The sequence below is a fragment of the Bombina bombina genome, chromosome 1 (genome assembly GCF_027579735.1).
Source record: "Bombina bombina isolate aBomBom1 chromosome 1, aBomBom1.pri, whole genome shotgun sequence".
NCBI lineage: Eukaryota > Metazoa > Chordata > Amphibia > Anura > Bombinatoridae > Bombina > Bombina bombina.
The window spans coordinates 354,778,795-354,796,099 of NC_069499.1; the positions used below are offsets into that span (position 1 = coordinate 354,778,795).

Sequence of the window (17,305 nt, forward strand, 5' to 3'; positions counted from 1 at the left end):
ACCATGTTCCTCGCCACAGGCGGGGTGGTGACAGAGGCCGAGCCCTGCTGAGGATGGAAGCCCGGTGGATCTTCACCCTGGATACAGTAGCACTTCGGGGACTCAATGCCAATATAGATTTTGGCTGTTGCTACAAATAAATCTGGACACCAAGGGAGTCATCCTGTTTGATATGTTTCTACCTATTCCTCTAGTGCATGACGCTAACACAATTATAGTACTTAATATATGATTGGTTTCTTCGCTACAACCCACATGCCTTGATACCGTGTTGGGTATAGAGGGCTGTGTTTTATGTTTACCCTTGGGCTTATGTAGCGTTACTAATAACCATTCATGCTCTTTTACATGTATAAATTGTGTTCAACAACCCTGTATACAATATGTAGATACCATGTTTTTCATTTAAATATATTTCACTGTTGTGTTTGTTTTGGGCTTTCACTCATGGCCCATTTATATCATTGTATTGTTCACTGATTAATCATGCCCATCAGATGTTTGGCTGTACAGGCTCATTTACGCATCTCCTTGGTGACCGGAGGTATTTGTTTACCCGGCGTTCCCTTGGATACCTGAGGCACAGTCATTCCTATACAGCGCGCTGGTGCGTGATGACGTCATGCCGCGTCTGCGTGGAATCAGCTGACACATAATGCTCAGGTTTGTAGATTGTGTGCGGGAAGGAGCGGCCCAGCCTTGCATGCTGATTGACTTTCACTTGGGAATGGGTGGGTATTTAAGGTGTGGGTTTTGTGGTTTATATTATCCGGTCTGAATACCATTGAGAAAGGCTCACGGTAGAGCCGAAACGTCTGGTTTCTTGCTTACTAAATAAATCGGATTACTGAAAAACTCCTGAGTGCCGGCTGTTCTTGGATCTCACTAGACAACGGACTCCGTCCGTTGGATCCCAGTTCCGTTTCACTGTATGTACTGCTTTTGGCTGAGCACCAGGTGGCTGTGAAATTAGTGTGTGCCGTTTCCTCCAACCAATTTGTATATATATATATATATATATATATATATATATATACTGTGTATATATATATATATATATATATATATATAAATAAATATATACGTAGATTGGAGTAGCCACATATTTAGACAAGAGTATTGCGTTGAGCAATGATACTTTGAAGTATTGCTTCAGACTTGAGAAAGGAAGGAATTCTTCCGAAAGCTTGTCAACTTATAAATGTATAGTTAGTCCAATAAAAAAGTATCATTGCTCAATGCAATACTCTTGTTATCTATCTAAAACATTAAAATACTGTACAAAGTACCTTGTTAAAGATATATTTGGGGCTTTAGTAAATGTGAGTGTATTCAGGATAGACCATATAAAACACATATTGCTGACATAAACTGGTTATACAACCAATTATAAATGCACTCACGTATAGGCACATAAAGCACACCTATCTGTACAGAAAAGTATAATCATTGGATATGGTGCACCCAAGTTTTTGGTTTACTGAAGAATAATACTGTGCTATAATGGCATTCAAAATAACCTACTGTACAATTTCATAATGATATATAGTAAGTATGTACTGTAATGAGAGTACGACATTTAAAATCTGTATTCCTCAGAATATTACTAGAATTAGATATGCAGGAATTGAAATATGATATGAGCTTTTAAAAAAAAAAACCTGCCTCACATATCGTTATAAACATGCATGTAACCCAGTGAAAAGTCATGCACCATAGCATAGTAAATATTCATGCTTTAAGGAATAAATATTCAAAGTTGAGCCACTACAGAGAGGTCTTATACATTCTGTAGTGGAGACTGCAGAGATAATGTAAGAGAAACTCTCTCTCTCATAATTGATTATACACCAGCAGCAAGGATATACATGTAATATTATATGTATACATTTTATTTAAAAAAATCCTATATAAGGAATAGACATGCAAATTGTTAATTTACAGCAAATAAGTCTTTTAAAATATGTAAACTCATTATACAAACTAAGGCAGTTTGATCTGCTTGCTGCATGAAAATAAACCAAGTTGTGGTAATACAGGATTATCAGACCTGCATGACACACCACCTTTAATCAAAGTGCCCATTAGTGGGTTAAATGGGGGTTAAATTTGCTGCTCATTACACAAAACTGTGGTCAGATGGGGGATACATAATTAAAAGCAAATTGTTGTACAAACACAGAAACACTGGGAATAAAATTATTTACACCAGTACTAGCCCACAGCACACCTCAGAACATAAAAGAGCTAATTCAAATTAAATAGCACAGAAAACCTTTTAAACACTCCCCCCCCCCCAAGCAGCTCTTGTAAAAGTTACTAAGGGCATAGAAGGGTTAATAAACTTGCCAGAATAAAACAACAAAATGCCTTAAAATGTACAACATCTAAAGCAGAGAGGGGAAAGGGTTATCAAGGTGAGGGGTGGAGATTATTAACTTTACAATATGTAGTGCCAAAGGCCTGTGCAATTTGAAATAACTGTGAAAATCTAAGGCCCCTATGTCATCCTGCCCAACTGCACTGTGATTTTTTGAGATCTAACTGATATATGCATAAGGAAGTTACTGGTCGTCTTAAAAAGACAACACCCACTTTTTAGAAAAATGCAATAAGGTTTTTGAGGTAAAAAGGGTAATTGAGCTACTAGGGAGTCCTAAGAATGCTAGATAAGAACTATCCTGTGCCTCATTCCCTCAAATCCCTATGTTAAACACATAGGTAATGCTCTTCAGATGTAAGGCTGTGACCCCCAGCTATGTAGTACCTGTAAGGAGAGTACTATTGGATAGCTCTTGGGATGTGTAGTGATTTACCTGGTCTGAAGCACCCCTCCACTATGTCTTACCAGCATGCTGAGGCCTTTCACTCTCACAGGCTGCTGATTGAGTAGAGAGCCCACCCAGTGCAAGTAAATATACTGCAGAGGATACTGCGGATATACCTATAACCCCTCAGGTGGAGGCTAAGGGACAGGGTCCCTTTGATGCCTGAGGGCTATTATGGCTGTAAGATTACCCACTTGGGTAATGTAAAGCATATAACAGAGGTAATCCTTACCTCTGTTTCACTCAGAATCTTCTTAAATCTTCTTGGAGTGAAGTTGCCTAGGGCTACTAGGTCCAAAGTCAGGTCTGAGCCCACAAATCATATGAATAAATAATATACTCTTGATAGTAGAGCACCTCTAAAATCTTCAACCTCTGTCCTCAGAGGCCAAGAACAAACTGTAAAGGGAGAGGAAGTGGGACGGACTAAAGCTCTGTCATGGTTCTTGACCTCCTCCTGATAGGTTGGAATATATCCCACATGTTATGAAGCTATGGACTCTCATCAGCTAAGAAGGAAATTTTCCTTTAAAGAACAAGCAGATTTTTGTTGAAAAACAATAACTCACCTTTAATTATAACGCTGAAGAACACTGCATCATCTCCAGCATCACAAACAAACTCTCCAGAGTCCTGGGTCTTTGGCGAGGGCATAATCAGTCTGCGATACTTGCCATCTGACTCCAACCTGATGCCCTCACTATCTTCCACCTCCACTCCATCTCGGAACCAGCGCACCTGGGCATTCTCTCTGGATAGCTCACAGCTCAGCACCACCTGCTCCCCAGTAAGACAACTGAGATCTGTGTCATCCAACATATTCACAAATTTCACAGGGGGTTCTGAAAAGAAGCAAAGTAGCTGTAAAATGGAGGTAATGTTAAGGGATCCATTCTGGAATTGATTTATTAAGAAGATGTGGCCCTAAGAAAGACAGAAAGAACTCTCATTGCCACAGATGCAACTTTTTATACTATTCTTTTTCACTTCTTTCCAATCACATAATTCATGGCCTCTTCCCCCCCCCCCAACTTCTACTTATTTACCTTTCTTGTATCTATGTCCCCACAAACCTATATTCTCTTGCCATGTTCCATCTCTAGATTCTCATTATATTTTATACTCATCTTGTTTATCATTAATGTGCCAACCCCCTTTTCATTCTCTTTTAACAATTCCAATGTTTTAAATATTTTCCCCCATATTTTGCTATATTGCCTCTCATTCTCTGATTTTTCTTCTGAGCATTTTCCTTTTGTTCATCTCAATATCAAACCTGCATCAAAAATAGGTATTGTAGCATTTAAAGTGAGTGTTTGGTACCTACTTTGTATGAAAATATTTATTATTTTGTGTAAAAATAATAAGTACATTTGTGAGCAAAATGTCGTATATACTGTTTGTATCTTCCAACAAATTAGGTTCCCTTAAGGGAGATATTTTATTGCAGAGGTAGGTTCTTTATGCACTAAAATGATAATATTGCAATGTTGTTGCTTTATTTGTTGTTGTTTTGTTCGAGGGGGGGGGTCTGAAGTGTGGGCATTAAGGAAATGGTAGTCAAAATTAAACTTTCAAGATTCAAACAGATTATACAGTTAAAATATAAACGTTTAATTTCCTGTTATAGGGGGTCAGACCATCTCACGGACTGTGGGCACAGGGTACCTCCTTTTGCAGACATATAATCTGATTCACATTTTTTTTCTGTGTTAAATGTAAAGAAAAAAAAAAAAAAAAGCTATGTATCAAATTCACTTCTTTTTGGGGGGTGGGGCCCTTCTTAGATTGTTGCACCTGGGCCCTGTGGTTTCTAGTTACGCCTCTGATCATAAGTACTTCTTTTTCTTGGTCAGGCAACTGTTTTGAACACTATGGGGTAGATTACAAGTGGAGCTTGCAGTAGCAATTAGCGCTTATAAAATTAACCAGAGATCAGATCTCTGGTTAATTTGATAAATATGCCCCAAATTTCCCCAAAATACTGTCTAGTGTAGTTTATTAAAAAAAAAAAAAAAACATGGCAGCATCTTTAATTTTTAATAAATTTACTGCACTAAGGCAGTATTTTGGGGTTAATGTTTGTGGGAGTGGGTTGTTAGGAAAAAACGGCACTGAAAAGTGCCTTTACATTGCGGACTATGGGAACTGTGTGTTCCCAGTAAATATATACGTATCTGCTTGTATACGTATATATTTATGTGTTGAGATTTGTGTATATACACATATTAACACATAAATATATATGTATATCAGCATATTTATATATATTTATATTTGCTGCCATGGCTGGGCTACTTACCGCCATCTTTGACGCCATCAGAACAAGGCTTCCATAGGAGCCTATGGAAGCGCGCTCTCATGAGGGCAATGCTTCCCAGCGATGTGAACGAGAGTTCCCATTCGCACTGCTGAAAACTTGCAATACCAGTGCACATTATCCTGCACTGGTATTACACAGTGGAGCACAAATATCGCCTTTATTAAAGCGATATTTAGCGCTCTACTTGTAATCTGGCCCTATGTGCCTGAAGCAGTATGTGCAATAATGTCATACAAGCAACTTTTAGAGAGAGGCAGCCACAGTCAACAGGGAAACACCCACAGCTGTGTGTTCAAATTGGGCTATGTTACAAGTGGCATGCTTGTGCACATATTACAAGTTGAAAGTAAACCTGTATGCTCAAGTGCAAACTAAATTTGCATGCATTGGGTTAGCACAAGTGGAGACCTAGCGTAAAGAGTAAGAGTTAAAAAAATGTGCACCAAACACAACATAAATGCATTAAAATAAAGTGTTACACTTATATATACACTATCTGATACATTCATATGAATATTTTTTTTTAAATGTATAAGGGTTAAAAGGTATAAGGTATACAACAAGGTGTTTGACTGGAAAGTGCTTATATATATATATATATATATATATATATATATATATATATATATATATATATATATATATATATATACAGTAACTCACAAAAGTGAGTACACCCCTCACATTTTTGTTAATATTTTATTATATCTTTTCATGTAACAACACTGAAGAAATTAAACTTTGCTACAATGTAAAGTAATGAGTGTACTGCCTGTATAACAGTGTAAATGTGCTGTCCCCTCAAAATAACTCAACACACAGCCATTAATGTCTAAACCGTTGGCAACAAAAGTGAGTACACCCTAAAATGGAAATGTCCAAATTGAGCCCAAAGTGTCAATATTTTGTGTGGCCACCATTATTTTCTAGCACTGCCTTAACCTTCTTGGGCATGGAGTTCACCAAAGCTTCACAGGTTGCCACTGGAGTCCTCTTTCACTCCTCCATGATGACATAACATCCACATGGTGGATGTTAGAGACCTTGCGCTCCACCACCTTACTTTTGAGAATGCCCCACAGATGCTCAATAGGGTTTAGGTCTGGAGACATGCTTAGCCAGTCCATCACCTTTACCCTCAGCTTCTTTAGCAAGGCAGTGGTCATTTTGGAGGTGTGTTTGGGGTCGTTATCATGTTGGAATACTGCCCTGCGGCCCAGTCTCTGAAGGGAGGGGATCATGCTCTGCTTCAGTATGTCACAGTACATGATGGCATTCATGGTTCCCTCAATGAACTGTAGCTCCCCAGTGCTGGCAGCACTCATGCAGGCCCAGAGCATGACACTCCCACCACCATGCTTGTCTGTAGGCAAGACACACTTGTCATTGACACCATCTGAACCAAATAAGTTTATCTTGATCTCATCGGACCACAGGACATGGTTCCAGTAATCCATGTCCTTATTCTGCTTGACGTCAGCAAACTGTTTGCAGGCTTTCTTGTGTATCATCTTTAGATGAGGCTTCCTTCTGGGATGACAGCCATGCAGACCAGTTTGATGCAGTGTGCGGCATATGGTCTGAGCACTGACAGGCTGACCCCCCCACCCCTTCAACCTCTGCAGCAATGCTGGCAGCACTCATACGTCTATTTCCCAAAGACAACCTCTGGATATGATGCTAAGTCTTGATAAAGCCTACAAATGGGCGAAACGCATTGACCAGGACCCAGTTTTGCTTTGCTATATTGTTCTTAAGTAGACCTACCCTGAGGAGTTCCGAATTTGAACAGAGGGAGGTGTATGCGGACAAAAAACTTTTTACTGGATATCTGCATTTACCAACAAAGTGATCCATCATCCACTACTAGTGGTATTCTTCAATTCCATTCAACTATACTTTCAATAGCTCTATTGTCACCTTTCACACTCCAACCGGTGACCTCTGACCAGGACGTCACACGGAGAATATGTCACTCAGACGGAGTCAAGGAGGACAACTAATGGCATCACCTGTACTGACAAGGCACACAAGCCGATTAACAACTCTGCTGAGGAGGACTGCATTATCCACCCGGAGCGGTTTTCATTTATCAGTAGATATTTACTTAACCTGTTTTCCATTTAAGCTACCCTTGGATAAACAGAATGATCCACTAGGAGGATTCCCACTGAAACATTCTCCAACCTATAAGGTACCTATAATTACTATACCCAAAAAGGAGATACCGGTTTATAGCTGAACTTTTTAGCTTTGTATCCTATCATATATGTGGACATATTTTCATGACTATTTTACTTGATTTTATGTTGACACTATTTTAGGTCATCTTTATGGGGAGACGTCCCCCTTTTTATATATCTCTATATATATTATTAAATATAATATTTTTCATCCTATTTCTATCCTCTACTTATTTTAGCTAAAGTTTATCTCTGCTAATTAGCAACTTTTATATTATCTCAATAGTGTTATCCTTTTAAATTTTATTCTGACCCTAGCTTAGGAGTGCTATCACTTTATTTTTGTTTTTGTTTTGCTAAGCACGTGCACTCAACTTCTTTGGTCAACCATGGCAAAGCCTGTTTTGAGTGGAACCTGTCCTGTGAAACGGCTGTATGATCTTGCCCACCTTGCTGCAAATCAGTTTCAGTTTCTTGGCAATCTTCTTACAGCCTAGGCCATCTTTATGTAGAGCAACAATTCTTTTTTTTCAGATCCTCAGAGAGTTCTTTGCCATGAGGTGCCATGTTGAACTTCCAGTGACTAGTATGAGAGAGTGTGAGAGCGATAACACCAAATTTAACACACCTGCTCCCCATTCACACCTGAGACCTTGTAACACTAATGAGTCACATGGGCCTAATTTGGACATTTCTACTTAGGGGTGTACTCACTTTTGTTGCCAACGGTTAAGACATTATTGGCAGTGTGTTGAGTTATTTTGAGGGAAAAGCAAATTTACAATGTTATACAGGCTGTACACTCACTACTTTACATTGCAGCAAAGTGTCATTTCTTCAGTGTTGTCACATGAAAAGAAAGAATAAAATATTTGCAAAAATTTGAGGGGTGTACTCACTTTTGTGAGATACTGTATATATACATTTTTTTTTTACACAAAAAAATTATCAGATATATGTAGAAATATATATTTGAAAATAAAATGAAAATTTTCTTCTAAGTGAAGAACATTGGAATTTAAAATATTCATAACTACCTTTGAGTTTAGCGCACAAAAACAAAATTTATGCTTACCTGATAAATTTATTTCTCTTGTGGTGTATCCAGTCCACGGGTTCATCCATCACTTGTGGGATATTCTCCTTCCCAACAGAAAGTTGCAAGAGGACACCCACAGCAGAGCTGTCTATATAGCTCCTCCCCTAACTACCACCCCCAGTCATTCGACCGAAGACAAGCAAGAAAAAAGGAGAAACTATAGGGCGCAGTGGTGACTGTAGTTTAAAAATAAAAAACACCTGCCTTAAAATGACAGGGCGGGCCGTGGACGGGATACACCACAAGAGAAATAAATTTATCAGGTAAGCATAAATTTTGTTTTCTCTTGTAAAGGTGTATCCAGTCCACGGGTTCATCCATTACTTGTGGGATACCAATACCAAAGCTTTAGGACACGGATGAAGGGAGGGACAAGGCAGGAACTTAAACGGAAGGCACCACTGCCTGTAAGACCTTTCTCCCAAAAATAGCCTCCGAGGAAGCAAAAGTATCGAATTTGTAGAATTTAGAAAAGGTATGAAGCGAAGACCAAGTCGCCGCATTACAAATCTGTTCAACAGAGGCCTCATGTTTAAAAGCCAATGTGGAAGCTACTGCTCTAGTAGAATGAGCTGTAATTCTTTCAGGAGGCTGCTGGCCAGCAGTCTCATAAGTGGATTAAGCTTCTTAGCCAAAAAGAAAGAGAAGTTGCCGAAGCCTTTTGGCCTCTCCTCTGTCCAGAGTAGACAACAAACAAAGCAGATGTTTGACGAAAATCCTTCGTAGCTTGTAAATAAAACTTTAAAGCACGAACCACATCAAGATTGTGTAATAGACATTCCTTCCTTGAAGAAGGATTAGGACATAATGAAGGAACAACAATCTCCTGATTGATATTCTTATTAGATACCACCTTAGGAAGAAACCCATGTTTGGTACGTAAAACTACCTTATCTGCATGGAAAATCAGATAAGGGGAATCACACTGTAAAGCAGATAAATCCGAAACTCTTTGAGCCGAGGAGATAGCTACTAAAAACAGAACTTTCCAAGATAAAAGTTTAATATCTATGGAATGCAAAGGTTCAAACGGAAACCCCTTGAAGAACTTTAAGAACTAAATTTAAACTCCATGGCGGAGCGACAGGTTTAAACACAGGCTTGATTCTAACCAAAGCCTGACAAAACGCCTGAACGTCTGGAACCTCAGCCAGACGTTTGTGCAAAAGAATAGACAGAGCAGAAATCTGTCCCTTTAAGGAACTAGCTGACAATCCCTTCTCCAATCCTTCTTGGAGAAAGGATAATATCCTAGGAATCCTGACCTTACTCCATGAGTAACCCTTGGATTCACACCAATGAAGATATTTACACCATATCTTATGATAGATTTTCCTGGTGACAGGCTTTCGAGCCTGAATTAAGGTATCAATGACCGACTCGGAAAAACCACGCTTTGATAAGATCAAGCGTTCAATCTCCAAACAGTCAGACGCAGAGAAATTAGATTTGGATGTTTGAAGGGACCTTGAAGTAGAAGGTCCTGCCTCAGCGGCAGAGTCCATGGTGGAAAGGATGACATGTCCACCAGATCTGCATACCAAGTCCTGCGTGGCCACGCAGGAGCTATCAAAATCACCGAAGCTCTCTCCTGCTTGATCTTGGCAATCAGACGAGGGAGCAGAGGAAATGGTGGAAACACATAAGCCAGGCTGAAGGACCAGGGCGCTGCTAGAGCATCTATCAGCACTGCCTGGGGATCCCTTGACCTGGACCCGTAACAAGGAAGCTTGGCGTTCTGACGAGACGCCATGAGATCCACTCCTGGTTTGCCCCATAGTTGAATCAGCTGGGCAAATACCTCCGGATGGCGCTCCCACTCCCCCGGATGAAAAGTCTGCCGACTTAGAAAATCCGCCTCCCAGTTCTCTACTCCTGGGATATGGATAGCTGAGAGATGGCAAGAGTGAACCTCTGCCCATAGAATTATCTTTGAAACCTCCAACATTGCCAGGGGGCTCCTTGTTCCCCCCTGATGGTTGATATAGACTACAGTCGTGATGTTGTCCGACTGAAATCTGATGAACCTGACCACAGCTAGCTGAGGCCAAGCCTGAAGAGCATTGAATATCACTCTTAGTTCCAGAATGTTTATCGGAAGGAGGGCTTCCTCCTGAGTCCACGAACCCTGAGCCTTCAGGGAGTTCCAGACTGCGCCCCAGCCCAGAAGGCTGGCATCTGTCATCACTATAGTCCATTCTGGCCTGCGGAAACTCATTCCCCTGGACAGATGGACCCGAGATAGCCACCTCTCTTGATCCAGATTTATCTGAGGAGACATATCTGTGTAGTCCCCATTCCACTGATTGAGCATGCAAAGTTGCAGTGGTCTGAGATGTAGGCGGGCAAACGGAACTATGTCCATTGCCGCTACCATTAGGCCGATTACTTCCATACACTGAGCCACTGACGGCCGAGAAGTGGAATGAAGAGCACGGCAGGAAGTTAGAAGTTTTGACAACCTGACCTCTGTCAGAAAAATTTTCATTTCTACTGAATCTATCAGAGTTCCTAGGAAGGAAACTCTTGTGAGAGGGGAGAGAGAACTCTTTTCTTCATTCACCTTCCCCCAGTGAGACCTCAGGAATGCCAGAACAATGTCCGTATGGTATCAGAATGTCGTCTAGGTAAGGAGCCACCGCTATGCCTCGTGGCCTTAGAACCGCCAGTAGGGACCCTAGAACCTTCGTAAAGATTCTTGGTGCCGTGGCTAACCCGAAGGGAAGAGCCACAAACTGGTAATGCCTGTCTAGGAAGGCGAACCTGAGGAACTGATGATGATCTCTGTGTATCGGAATGTGGAGATAAGCATCCTTTAAGTCCAAAGTAGTCATATATTGACCCTCCTGAATCATAGGTAGGATGGTTCGAATAGTCTCCATCCTGAAGGATGGGACCCTGAGAAATTTGTTTAGGATCTTGAGATCCAAGATTGGTCTGAAAGTTCCCTCTTTTTTGGGAACTATAAACAGATTTGAATAAAAACTCTGGCCCTGTTCCTCCCTTGGAACTGGGTGGATCACTCCCATAACCAGTAGGTCTTGAACACAACGTAAGAATGCCTCTCTCTTTATCTGGATTGCAGATAATTGTGAGAGATGAAATCTCCCCTTTGGAGATGAAGCTTTGAAGTCCAGAAGATATCCCTGGGAAACAATCTCCAGAGCCCAGGGATCCTGGACGTCTCTTGCCCAAGCCTGGGCGAAGAGAGAAAGTCTGCCCCCAACTAGATCCGGTCCCAGATCGGGGGCTACTCCTTCATGCTGTCTTAGAGGCAGCAGCAGGTTTTTTGGCCTGCTTCTCCTTGTCCAAGTTTGGTTAGGTCTCCAGACTGGTTTGGACTGTGCAAAATTTCCCTCTTGTTTTGCATTAGAGGAAGTTGAAGCTGCGCCACTCTTGAAGTTTTGAACGGAACAAAAATTAGTCTGTTTGGTCCTTAATTTGTTGGACCTATCCTGAGGAAGGGCGTGACCTTTTCCTCCAGTAATATCAGAAATGATCTCCTTCAGTCCAGGCCCAAATAGGGTCTGCCCTTTGAAGGGGATGTTGAGAAGCTTAGACTTTGAAGTAACGTCAGCTGACCAGGATTTAAGCCATAGCGCCCTACAAGCCTGAATGGCAAAACCTGAATTCTTAGCCGTTAGCTTGGTTAAATGAAAAACGGCGTCAGAAATAAAGGAATTAGCTAACTTAAGAGCTTTAATCCTGTCTAGAATATCATCTAATGGGGTCTCCACCTGTAGAGCCTCCTCAAGAGACTCGAACCAGAAAGCCGCTGCAGCAGTGACTGGGGCAATGCATGCAAGAAGCTGGAGAATAAAACCTTGTTGTATAAAGATTTTCTTAAGGAAACCCTCTAATTTTTTATCCATTGGATCTAGGAAAGCACAACTGTCCTCGACGGAGATAGTTGTACGCTTAGCTAGGGTAGAGACTGCTCCCTCCACCTTAGGGACCGTTAGGGACCGTCTACTCTTCTTCTAATTTCTGCCTGAGAGTAAAACAGTACAACGCCGGTACCGTTTAAAAATAACAAACTCTTGATTGAAGGTAAAAACTACACTAAGTCACCACATCTCTCTTACACTTCCTATCTTGTCGAGAGTTGCAAGAGAATGACTGGGGGTGGCAGTTAGGGGAGGAGCTATATAGACAGCTCTGCTGTGGGTGTCCTCTTGCAACTTCCTGTTGGGAAGGAGAATATCCCACAAGTAATGGATGAACCCGTGGACTGGATACACCTTTACAAGAGAAAAGAAGTTTTTTACTCCTGTCAGGTTTTGCGCAAATACATGTGTGTTAAACCAGACAGGAGTTATATTAAGGTGCATAATGTATATATTTCATATAAAATATTAAAAAAAATATATTTTTAATGATCAATTATTCTAAAATATACTTAAATATTATAATGATTTAGTATCATTTTTAAGAACCGATATAATAATAATTAATAATATTTTTAATATTTTATATAAATAAATACATTATGCACCCTAATATAACTCTTGACGGGTTTAGCAAAACCCAACAAGAGCAAAACAAATATTAATACTTTAAATCCTATATTCTATATAGAAGAAAATGTTCTTCTCATTTTTTCAATAAATAAATATATACTTATATATTTACACACACAGGGGCCGATTTCTGTATGTGCGAGCGGACATGATACGCTATTGGCATTTATCATTGCACAAGCAGTTCTGGTGAACTGCTTGTGCAATGCCGCCCCCTGCAGATTCGCGGCCAATCGGCCACTAACAGGGGGTGTCAATCAACTCGATCATACATGATCGGGCGGATTGCAGACCACGGCGAGAAAACAGAGGCATTGGGGTCAATATGGACCTTGTTAAATCGGCCCCACAGTATCTATCTATCTATCTATCTATCTGTATATATTCATATATATATATATATATATATTTATTTATTTTTTATGAAGCGAGCGATAAGTCTTAGTTTTTTTTGTTTTTAAAAGTGCTCTCCATTGAAGTGTATGGGAAGAAGTTAACATGGTGGTGATATATACGAAGTCCTGAAGTTAGTGTGCGTCGGGTTTCGCTTGCGCTCGAACACATTTACTTTCAACTTGTAATACAGGCACTACCCTCCCGCATTAAAAATTTACTTCCAGCTGTGTTTGCGCTCCACTTGTAATCTAGCCCACACAATTTGAATGCTTTCTATTTACCGATAGCTGCACTTTTTTTCATATAGTCTTCATTATAAAACAGTGCTTCTAGTTGTACAGCTCTAGTTTAGTTTATCTTAGAGTTTTACTATAGAGTGGCTGAAGATACTGCATACTACAGCTCCCTCTATAGACTTTTTATATAACAGTACTGCCACATTATGTTTAATACACATGCAAGCACCTTCTTCAGTATGGCAATATGGAAATAGGGCAAATTTCAACTAAGAAGACCAGGAGTTTGAGATAAATTTGATAATAGAATTGAATTGGAAAGTTTTTTGTTTTGTTTTTTTAAATTGCAGGTGCTATGAATATCATGAAAAATGAATTTTGGGGAAAAAAAATACCACTAAATTTAAGAGTTTTAAACAAAGCTAAACTCAAGCAATTGCATTGGCACAGCAATAAATTTAAATTCCATTCTCATTCCATTTTTTGTCTCTAAAAGTTTATTATCTGCATTATGACACAGCTATTTCTTTTAATTATGCAGCATACATCTAATATTTCTAGCATACATTTATGATATCTTCTTTTTAAAATAACATATTCACTCTTTATTCATAAGTTCCAAATAACCTGACCTTTTAATACTATTGTGACTGCTAAATACAATAAATAAGCAATTGTTGTATAAAAACAGAATTTATAATTACTGATAAATTTATTTCAGGATGAGGAAAGTCCATAGGTGTCCATAACATCTGGGATACAATACCCAAGCTGAGAGTCCATGTAAACGGGTGGGACAAAATGATGGAAGTTCCTATTTGCCGGGCACTGTGGCCTGAAGGACTTTCCTGCCAAAAACAGCTTCGTAAGAAGCATAAATATAAAAATAATAAATTTAGAAAAGGTATGAAGAGAAGACCACGTTGCTGCCTTTAAAATCTGATCCAAGGAAGCAACATTTTTTAAGGCCCAAGTAGTCGATACAGATCTAGTAGAAAGAGTAGTTGATCTTTTTGGTTTTCCCACAACCAAGTAAGCCTTATGAATAGTCTGATTTAGAGATAATGTTATTATAGCGCTAAAAGACATCTAATTATACACAAGCTCCTCTAAAAATCTCCTAATCAGATTCAAAATGGTTATAGTACATGAGAAGAACGCCACAGAAATGGGCTAAAGTATATACTTCAATAGCTACAAGTAATACAATTAGAAATATTTATTACACAAAAATAATAAACACATCTAAAAACACAGATAACATCAAAACAATTAAGGGATCCCAATGAAAAAATATGGAAAAACTGTATAAGTATTAAAATATACAGATAAAAGCAGACTCTAAGAGAGAGTGATGGTGATACATGTATAGTCCAAAGGGTTATCCAAAATATGAAAAAAAATTTGATTGGATCTGGATAAAAAAGTAAAAATGAAAAAAATATTAAAATATATCCAAAAGAAAGAGATGGGAAAAAAAAGTGTTCCAAAAATATATATATAATGCGAGTGAGTCCAACGTGGGTCTTTAGTGTTCTTCAGTGGAAATAATGTCTTAAATTGCAATGATCATTTTTTTATAGCTGTTAACAGTTGCTGGCTAAGTTGTGCATTTTTTTCTTCATTCTTTTTCAGAATTGTTCTTTGGACCTCCTTGCACCTTGCAGTGTTCGCCATGAGCCAATCATGAGACAACGGTGTGTCCATGACTGTATATAATATCCCCTCTCAGTCCCTGCAGCTCCCGGCAAACTAGAGATTATTAGGTCGGGATAAACCAGCAGTAACCACAGAGTTTCTCACTCACTGCTATTTTAATGTTGTCACAGCTGATGCTTCTCTGCCGTTTATAAAGCTCATGAGCTTGTGTCACGTAAATAGTCTGATTAAGCCATGATGACAAGGCCACTGCTGTAGACTTTTGAACCTTTCTGGAGCCTGAAAAAAGGACAAACAAACTAGAAGTCTGTCTAAAGTCTTTAGTAGCATGAAGATAGGATTTTAAGGCTCTGACTACATCTAAATTATGAAGTAGGCGTTCCTTATGGTTAGAAGGATTTGGGCACAGAGAAGGAACAACAATTTCCTGATTAATATTTTATGAAGACACTACCTTCGGTAGAAAATCATATTCAGTCCGGAAGGATCACTTTATGGGGTGATAAATAAGGGCAGATAATTCAGAAACTTTTCTAGTGGAAGAAATGTCTAGAAGAAAGAGAAACCTCCATGACAATAACTTTAGGTCCAAAGAGTGCATAGGTTCAAAGGGGGGGACCTTGCAGAACAGAATGAACCAGATTCAAATTCCAAGTGGGAGAAATGGGTCTAATAACAGGGCGGAATCCCCCTAAGGCTTGGACAAAGGTTGGAACATCAGGTAATTTGACAACCATGCTGAAAACTGACCCTTTAAAGAACTAGCCGATAATCCCTTATCTAGTCCATCTTGAAGGAACTGAAGAATTCTAAGGATTCTAAAAGATTTACAAGATAAACTTCTAGAAGAACACCAAACTAAGTAAGCTTGTGTGACAGACGTTCTGGCTTGCAGTAAAGTAGAGATAACAGCATGTGAGAAACCTCTGTTTTTGAGAACTAGTTATTGAACCTTCACACCATCAAATTAAAAAAAATGAGATCTGGATGATACAGGGGTCCATGAGACTGCAGATCTTTCCTTAGGGTTAGAACCCATGTATTATGTCTGCATACCAAGTTCTGCGGGGCCATGCTGGACTTATGAGAATTACAGAAGCCCATTCCTGTTTGATTCGTGCAATGACTCTTGGAAGAAGAACAAACAGAGAAAAAAGATAAGCCAGACGCAAGTTCCAAGGGCAGACAAGAGCATCTATCATGTGAGCGCTTGGATTGACCTGACGCAATAAACCAGAAGTTTGCGGTTTAATTTGGACACCATGAGATCTATTTCTGGAAGACTCCACTGCAGGATTTATTAATCGAACACGTCCTGATGAAGAGACCATTCCCCTGGATGGATGGACTGATGACTTAGGTATTCTGCTTCCCAATTGCTGTGAATGGCTGATAGGGTGCAGTGGTATTCCTCTGCCCAAGACAGAATATGAGATACCTCTCACATAGCTAAGGGACTTTGAGTTCCTCTCTGATGATTAATGTACACCACAGCAGTTATGTTGTCTGACAGGAATCAAATGTATTCAATCTTAGGGGCTAAGATTGAAGGGCACGAAGAATCGCACAAAGTTCTAGGTTGTTGATAGGTAAACTCGCATCCAGAGCGGACCATAATCCCTGCACTCTTTAAGACTCCCAAATTGTGGCCCAACCCATCATTTTTTTTCTGTAGGGACTACGGTCCAGATAGGTCAAAGACAAGAAGTTTCAAAGGTGAAAAAGGGAATTACCCTCCACCATGAGAAAGATGGTTTGACTGAAAAACTGAGTTCTATCTGCTGTTCCAGATGGAAACAATCCTTTGCCCACTGTATGGGCAAACTGTAGAGGACAAAGATGAAAGCGAGCAAAGGGTACCGCTTACCATAAGACCCACAACATTGTGCTACAGATGGAGAATGAGCCATCTGTAGGGAAAGACAGGCAGTCTGAAGTTTGGTTCTGCAAAGTTCTGTGAGAAGCACATTTGAAACAAGTATATTATTACACCCAGGAAGACCACCCTTGTGGCTGGTTATAACAAACTTTTGGGGGTATTGATTTCCCATCCATGATCCT

The 17,305-nt window shown here is 39.7% G+C and overlaps 1 protein-coding gene across 8 annotated transcripts in view; it reads right to left on the bottom strand.

The window, feature by feature from the left end:
• Positions 1-17,305, bottom strand: part of OBSL1 (obscurin like cytoskeletal adaptor 1) — a 320,332-nt gene that overhangs the window by 108,020 nt on the left and 195,007 nt on the right. For all 8 annotated transcript variants that reach the window (XM_053698211.1, XM_053698216.1, XM_053698210.1 and 5 more), the window contains one exon: positions 3,398-3,670. In XM_053698211.1, the coding sequence (XP_053554186.1) occupies positions 3,398-3,670 (273 nt within the window). The remainder of the gene's footprint in view (positions 1-3,397; positions 3,671-17,305) is intronic.